A 7,709-nucleotide genomic window follows, 5' to 3' on the forward strand; every position below is an offset into this window, starting at 1 on the left:
AAAATGAGCCCAAGGCACCCCAATAAAAGAACTCACTCAAATCCAAGCCTGCAAGTGTGCCATGTGCTAGGTCCTCCTTTATCATTTTGGCACCCCAAACACCATCCAAAGGAATGAAGAGCACAGGCTGGACGGGGCGGACTGGAAGGCCCTGAGCCTTGGCTCCCCAGAAGAACCGCAGAGGCCACACAAGTGTCGGCAAGGCTGGGCCCGTTGCTATTCAGCCAACAACTAACACACTGCACAGTCTTTTCAGAAGTAATACAGCAGGAAGTACAGGCTCCTTTGCAGAAAACCTCCACCCCGTCCCCTCTAAGCGCAGCAGACTGCCAGCATCAAGGAAGGGAGCTATAGGCTTAGCTTATAGGGATCAGAGATGCCGCCAACCACGGCCACAGCCCTCTCTCTCCGCCTCCCCCTCCCCAGGACTTGCAAGGTATACAAGGGGAGAACCTTACTGGCAAAGTCAAACCAAAACCAAGTAAAACCAGCTCCACCATCAATGTTTCTTGAAAAAACGGGGTTTATTGATTTTTAAACTGCAAATAGTCGTTACAAAAAGTTTTTTTTTCTTTTAAATAAATTCACACAAAGAAAGAGAAATAGAAAGCGACGGTAGTGACCAGCAAGAGGAATAATAATTACATTCATCTTAATGTGTGTGTGCCAGTTCTGTTTACATTAACATTGGAAAACTCCAGACCTGGAATCCAGAACCTCAAATCTGTGAGTGGAATGTCTTGAGATGGGCACGTGGAAGTCAAAGGGTTTCTCTTTTTTTTTTTTTCCCTTTTAGAAGCTATACATAAAAAGTTGTTTTCCTTCTGTACTGTCACAGAACTTTTACATACATTCTCAGTCCTAGTTGTGAAAGGCCTAAAGAGAAAGAAACTCAATTTGCAGTCCAACACAAAGGGGGGAATTTCTAAAATAAATAATCCAACAGTTTTTTGCATTTTTTTAAATTAATTTTTCATTTTTTTAAAATAAAATAACCAAAAAAGTGTAAAGTTACAAAAAATGTCGTTGAAGAATAATATATTAAAACTGTGGAAAAAAAGGAAAAAGACACGTCACAAAATTTTAAGATTAATATGAAGATCATAATTTAACATAAAAGAATATATTCTATGGATTTGTCATCCCGATAAATATGAACAAAATTAACAAAAAAAAGCATAGTTTGGCAATAAATACGTTTTGATAAGTTAAATAAGCTTTTTTATATTGATGTGCAGTGACAAGCAAAATTTTTGCTCTCCAATTTCTGAAAGTTATATGAAGTTTAAAACCCAGGGAAGAAAGCATGGCGTGAGTGCTCTAAGGATAGACCTACGGTATTCTAGAGCAAAAACCATTAAAGCTACTTCTACAGGAAATCGTTTTACACAGATATTGTATGTGGAATGAATACCATTAACTGCTCACCCCTTACTTTTTTTTTTTTAGCTTTTCTCTCATTTTTTTTTTGTTGTTATTTTTTTTAAAAAGATGTCACATATGAACTGGGGAACTTTAGCACCAAAATCAAGTCTCTCCTAGTCCATCTAGCTTCCCCTTCCTCCCCACTTAAAAAAAAGAAAAAATTAAATCACAAAGTCCCACTTAAGTCAAATCTTCGTCCGCTTTTTCAGCCTTCCTTCCTGCAGACCTACACAAACCCAGGCAAGATTAGTCAACAAGGGTTCAGATCGGGAAGAAAAAGGTTTTGAATGTCAAGACAGGTTTCCCCCAATACCCTGGTCTGGCAACAACTCTTCCAAGGGGCCTGGGGAGGGGGGTACAGGTGGAGAGGTGCCGCCGGGAAGAGGGGAGGAGGAATAAGTGTGCGGGAGACTGAAATGAGGGAAGGTGCAGTTGTGTCGCCAGTGGAGGGGGCTGCTGGTTCCGGGTCTCCACGCCCCCATGGGCAGAGGCTCCGGGAGGCCCACGGGTGCCCTCTGGCGCTGAAGAGGTAATGTAGTCACAGTGACAAAGTTAGATTACAAGGCACTAAGTTGCTTCTGTAAACTGTTACTGCTTTTTCTTTTGTGATTTGGCACTTAAGGCTTAAGCCGGAAAAAAAAAGGCATCTACTGACAAAATATGGGACTTGTCTGTTATGCATGGTAAGTGGGCTATAAAATCCAGGGAGGGGGTTTCAAGCCAGAAGAAGCTACTGACAAATTGACTTGTCCTTATGTTAGGTGGGGTTATGAGGGGGAGAAGGAAGGGCACATTCTGAGGTGCTGGGGGAAAGGGGTTGAGCTTAACCTTGTTAATGTAGGGCCTGTGGGGAATTGGATGGGTAGGGAGAAGAGGGTATGGGATGTGGGTGCAGGGTAGGGGCTGGAGTAGGCAGGAGGTCCCTCCCTACCCTGGCTTAGTCATCTGAGATGGAAAGTCTGCTGAAGATGGGCAGGCGTCTTGAGTTGTCCAAGGTCGGGGAGTCTGAGCCACTGTGGCTGCTGCTGGAGCTGCTCAGGTAGCCCTCCTGGTCCGAGAGAGAATCCTGAGGGCTGGGGGGAGAGTCAAACATGTGAGGGGACTCGGACATGGGCCGGAAGAGGAAGGTGGTCGGGGAGCCACCCCCGGGCAGCCCCATGCTAGGGGCAAAGAGGCTTGCCAGCTCCTGGCTGGAGAAGGCAAAAGGGTTATTGGTGCCATCGGGCAGGGTAGGTGAGCCCAGGAGGTCATCGGCGCTCAGAATAGGGGGTGGGGTGATGGACGTGGGGCTGTCCAGCAGCCCGGTGGCAGCGGCGGTGGCAGCGGCACTGGGAAACCCAGCAAAGCTAAAGCTATGCTGGAGGCGGGGACGGTCAGCGGAGAGGTCCCGGGCCCCTGCCAGGGCACGGCGCTCTTCAGCGTTGTGGATGAAGTGGCAGCGGGGCCCGTAGGGGCAAAAGCCGATGGTGTGGAAGGTGCGGCACAGCTCCGTCTTGTACTTGGGGTGGCGGGTCAGGCTGCGGAGCTCGTGGATGCCGTGTGCGAACTGGCACTTGTCCCCGTACTTACAGGCACCGTTTTCCTCAAAGGGGCGGCACAGCTCCGTCTTGTAGCGGCTGGAGTTGACCTGGCCGCCCCCGGGCTGCTTCTGGGTGGGCAGCAGCCGCTCGCCCCCTTCCGAGAAGGAGCGGTCTCGGAAGCGGCTGTCTCGCGAGCTCAGAGCGGGGGCTGGCTCACCCTTGAGGCTGCTGAGGAGCTGGTTCTGGTGGAACTTGGAGCTGGGCAGGGTGACTGAGTGCCTCCGAGGGAAGCCCCCACCAGCAGGGGTGCCCACTGCCTTTCTGTCCAGCAGGCAACCCCCTGCACTGGGAGCACTATAGTTGAGCATCTTGTTACCCTGGAGAGAGAAGAGAAAGGATGGTAAGGACGGAGGACATCCACCAGGATGTCCACTATGGGCAGCCCCCTACACAATCACAAACGCCCGCTCTTTCTCAAAGAACTCATCTCTACCTCGGTTCTAGCAAGCTCCCTTCCCTCTCTCCCTCCCATAGGCCATTCACCTGGGTTTATTTTGGCCGCATGCGTAAGAAACCACAAGATCCAAACTGTGTGACAAGCACCCTGCTCCATGCTGACTCCTGCAATGCAACCCCCATATCCTCTGTCCCCAAAGCTACCACTTTAATCTGTAAAGTTCAACTTCTTTACTAGTCAAATAGATTCTTCAACTCAAAATATCTCACACAACCCAGACCTCTCTAGATTACCGCACCCCGCCCCCGCCACCGCCCGCGACAAAAACAGGTAAACCTCAGAAAGGAGTCTATCATAGGCTACGTTAGGTCCCCTTCCAATCAGTCTCTGCTTAATTGATACCCCCTCCTTCAAGACCTGGCCTAAGACTCTCAACTTCCTCCTTCAGAAGTGTTCCCTTCCTTTGGCAACAGGTTTTCAGACTGCCTTTGCTTTTTCTTGTGGGGAGGAGATTGGGGGCCTGGTCTGAGGTTGGGGGAGACAGGGATGTGATTCCTGAAAATAAAACTCTTTGCCCTAAGTTCCCGGAAGAGATATTTTCTACAATAATCTCTCTCACCATTTCCACTCAGCCCTAGCCCACCCCGCCCCCTTCACTGAGAAGATGCCTTTGCAATTAGTCTTTTGGCTGCAAGAGCAAGCTTGGATAAGAGCTCCAGTGTTTAATCTTTAACGCAAAGCTGCAGATGGAAAGGAAAAGGAAAGCACCAACCCCCCTACCTACCTCCTAGTCAATAGCGGATTGGGGGTGGTGGGGATGGGGGCAGAGCCACCAATGGCAGGTTTCTGTTCCAATAGGACCCTGGTCACCTGCCCAAATTGTACCCAAGATTTGGAAAGGGTGCAGGTCAGGGACCTAGGAGTTAGTTCCCAGCCCATGTGGGTGTCATTGTGCAAATTCTAATGTTGGTCCCTTAGGATCAGCAGGGGGGGACCGGGAATCTGTAACTGCAACCACCCCACCGAGAGGATTACAGGAACCCAGTCGAGAGCTGGTTCCCAACAATGAGGTTCATTTAAAAAGTCCTGAGGGGGGAGGGGGGCCAAAGAAAGAAATAGATCAAAGAGCGGGAGAGTCGAGAAAAGAAGGAAGAAGTGTTGGGGAGCGCTGGCAGCCGGGCTGGCAAGTGGAGTTTGGGAATGTGCAGGGAGGGAAGGAAGCTGAAAAATTCAAACTTTTTAAATGCTACTCTTCAGCTCCTCGGCGTCCCTGCACCCCAACCCTGCAGCCCTGGGGCGTTGGCAGCTGCACCAACAGGAGCAGCAAGCTGGGAAAACAGAGCAACATGACCCGACGTGTTAAGAGAAGGCAAAACACTTCAGCAATTAAAAAGTAGCCCAGCAGCTTCACCCTTTCAAATTGGGAGGGGGAGGTTGGAAATAAATTTAACAACATCCATAGACTTTTGCTATGTACATTTAAACCGCAGTCCTGGAACATTCCGAGTTTAAAACTTGCTTTTTCAACACTGGCTGACAAGCAACATGTTTTAAGGAGGCCCCCATTAAATCCTTACTCGCGGGACTCTTGAGTTCAAGCCAGCATTTTGTCGCCACCTCCCCCCCCCAACCCCGCCCGCAATCGATGAGCCGCAATGCCTCGGCAACACAGGTAAGCGGGTCAACCTGAATGCCTCTTTCACCCCAAAGTTTGCTGCACGATCGGCTATCGCGGGAAGAAGCCCAATGGAGCTACGGCGGACTCAAGCCCCACTGCAAACTTGTTCTGCAACATCTTTTTGAATCACAACTTGGCCTTTCTTCCTCGCATATCCCCAGCTCCCCCCAAAGAGTGGAGGAAAACATTGTCCCGAGACTCACTTCCCCGAGGGACCTCCCACTCCCAACCCCACGGGTGGGTAATGCTGCTGGACAGACCTAGGGCGCAGACTGGGAACCCGATCAGACCAGCAAACCTGGGATCCAGCAGCACGTTACGTAAAACAGAATCGCCCAAAACTTGTCCCAATCCCAGCCCTCCCCCCGAAGCCCCCGGGCTGCCCTGCCAGGCAAACTTCGCCCCTCAAAACCCTGGCCTCCAGATTCACATGTAATCCCCGCCAGGAACTGTTGAAACTCAAAGGGTGGGAAGGACGGGGCCAAATTCCTTCAAACTTGGGAGAAATGCGGGAGGAGAAAAGAATCATCTCACTGCACCACTTTCCCCACTGCCTTCCAAGACCCAAACTTTTGGGGGTTCTTTCTTAAGGCAGAAGAAAAAGACTTTTTGAAAAGCAAATGCTCCGCCCCCCTTTACCTTGCATAAAACTTCGCTCAAGTCGAAGATGGTGGCAGACACGAGGGTGGTGGTCATCCTGTGCGCTCGCGCGAGCCAGGGGCGAGGATCTGGTGTGTCGCGAAGGTCCCGGTGCGGGGAAGGCGCAGCCTCTCCTGTCTGGAGTCCCACACGCCAGTTCCCAGCGCCCCTCGCCTTTCTGACTCCGGGCTGGGGCGCGCAAAGCCCAATTTATAAAGTTTCAGACTTGGTGGGCCGGGGGGAGGAGGAGCTTTAAACTTATTTAAATGAGGAAGAGGAGGAAAAAGAAGTTGATTGACACTGGAGTTGAATCAGCCATGCGGTCAGGCGGGGAGGGGGGGCAGGGGGAGGAGAAGAAACTTTCAAAAGGAAGAAGGGGGAGGGGAGACGAGAAAAGAAGGCGGAAAAAAAAAAACCCCACTCTGAGCCGCGCACAACTTTTTTTTTTTTCTTAAAGAGGAAAAGTTTCGAGTCGGCTGACTTCCCTACCCGGCGCTTCAGGCGCCCCCTCTCCGGGGCCGCGCGGGCGCAGAGCGGGAGGGGCGCGCCCCCTCCTTTGTCAGCCTCAGAGCGCGGCTGTGACGTCACTCATTCCACTCCCTCCGGGGTTCTTGTTGTCTTGTTGTTGTTTTTTGTTGGGCAGGAAGGCGGGCTCGACTTTCTCTTTTTGCCAGCGGGAGCTGAAGCCCGTCCTTAGCGCCCGGGCCGCGGTTTCCATCTTGAGCTGGCGGTCTCCTTGAAACTTCCCCAAGTGTCTGCACAACTTACCTTTTCCCGACTTCTCTTCGACACTCGGCTCCCTTCGGCAAACCGGGCAGGCCGAGGACATTAGAAATTTGGGACGCACAGAATGTTCAAGTCTAGGATTTTATGTTGCTGTTTTTTTTTCCAGCGGGGCGTAGGGTGGGGCGCGGTGCTGGGGGGACTAGGGAAACTTTTTCCCCAGGAGGACAGGGTCTGGCGGGGGCGAGCGCGGCACAATTTAGTGCGCCGCACGCGTCGACACTCGCGCTCGCTTTGCAGCCGGCGCTCTCCGGGTGTGGGCGGGTGGGGGGCGCCGCAAAAAAAGACCACAACCCGGGCCGATTGTTTTACCAGGCCTAGGCGTGGCGTTTCTTTTCACGCATCCAATCTTTAAACTTTTTAGTCAAGAAAACCCTAATCCTTCCTGAATGCCCCTTCGTCCCAGAAAAAGCCCACCGAGCAACTCACTACTTTCCACGCGCGCTCCGAATTCTGGGCGGCGCCACAACCCTCCTTCCTCCTCCATCCTCCCCACACACACCTCAAGACTCTAGAACAATGAAAAAAGGTTACTTTGGTAAGAATGAAGGTAAAGAGGTGGAGGGAGGCGGCACTTTTAACTTATTGTTGCTTCTCTCTCGCCCCCACGGGAGTGGAACATATGGCTTGTCACGCTGCGCCGTTTTGGCGGGAGGTGGAGAGGCGGGCATGGGAGCCACGAAACCGAAGGGCCCGCAATGGAGCATGACTCCCTTGAAAATGATAAAATATATACTGTTAGGTTTGGATGCCGCCCACCCAAATAAAAAGTTAACGTGTCCCCCACCCGCCCCCTGCGCCTTGGCCCGACTGCTGGCGTGATGGCCCAGGCGGAAGTCGCAGGGCTGCGCTTCTTTCCGATTTCCACGCGGGCTCCGCCGCCCCCCTCGGCCCTCGCACGTTTCTTCCCAGCACTCGAGGCCGCCGAGTCTGTTATGAAACCCGGTGCTGCGGAGTGGCTAAGATTGAGTTCCATTGCGATGTAATTAGGTCACCCCATTATGAGCACGTTTCTTTGGAAAGGACGGGGCGGGCCGAAGAGAGCGCATTCTCACCACCCCCAACACACACTTTTTTTTTAAACTGCATTTCTTATTTATTCGTAAACATCTGGGCAAACCCAGCGAAACCTTCCAAATCACAATTGTTTGAGAAACCGGCTGTTTTTCAACTTTGTGAAACCCAACTTTTGCTGCAGCCACGAACC

At 51.5% G+C, this 7,709-nt stretch overlaps 1 protein-coding gene across 1 annotated transcript; it reads right to left on the reverse strand.

The window, feature by feature from the left end:
* Window positions 1–505: 505 nt before the first annotated feature.
* Window positions 506–7,432, reverse strand: ZFP36L1 (ZFP36 ring finger protein like 1). The gene is made up of 2 exons (XM_019009825.4): window positions 5,720–7,432; window positions 506–3,322 (listed from the first exon to the last, which is right to left on the reverse strand). Exons 1-2 carry the CDS (start codon window positions 5,774–5,776, stop codon window positions 2,363–2,365), a joined length of 1,017 nt encoding a protein of 338 aa, XP_018865370.1. The 5' UTR covers window positions 5,777–7,432; the 3' UTR covers window positions 506–2,362.
* Window positions 7,433–7,709: the final 277 nt, after the last annotated feature.

The sequence above is a fragment of the Gorilla gorilla genome, chromosome 15, assembly GCF_029281585.2.
Source record: "Gorilla gorilla gorilla isolate KB3781 chromosome 15, NHGRI_mGorGor1-v2.1_pri, whole genome shotgun sequence".
Taxonomy (NCBI): Eukaryota; Metazoa; Chordata; class Mammalia; order Primates; family Hominidae; genus Gorilla; species Gorilla gorilla.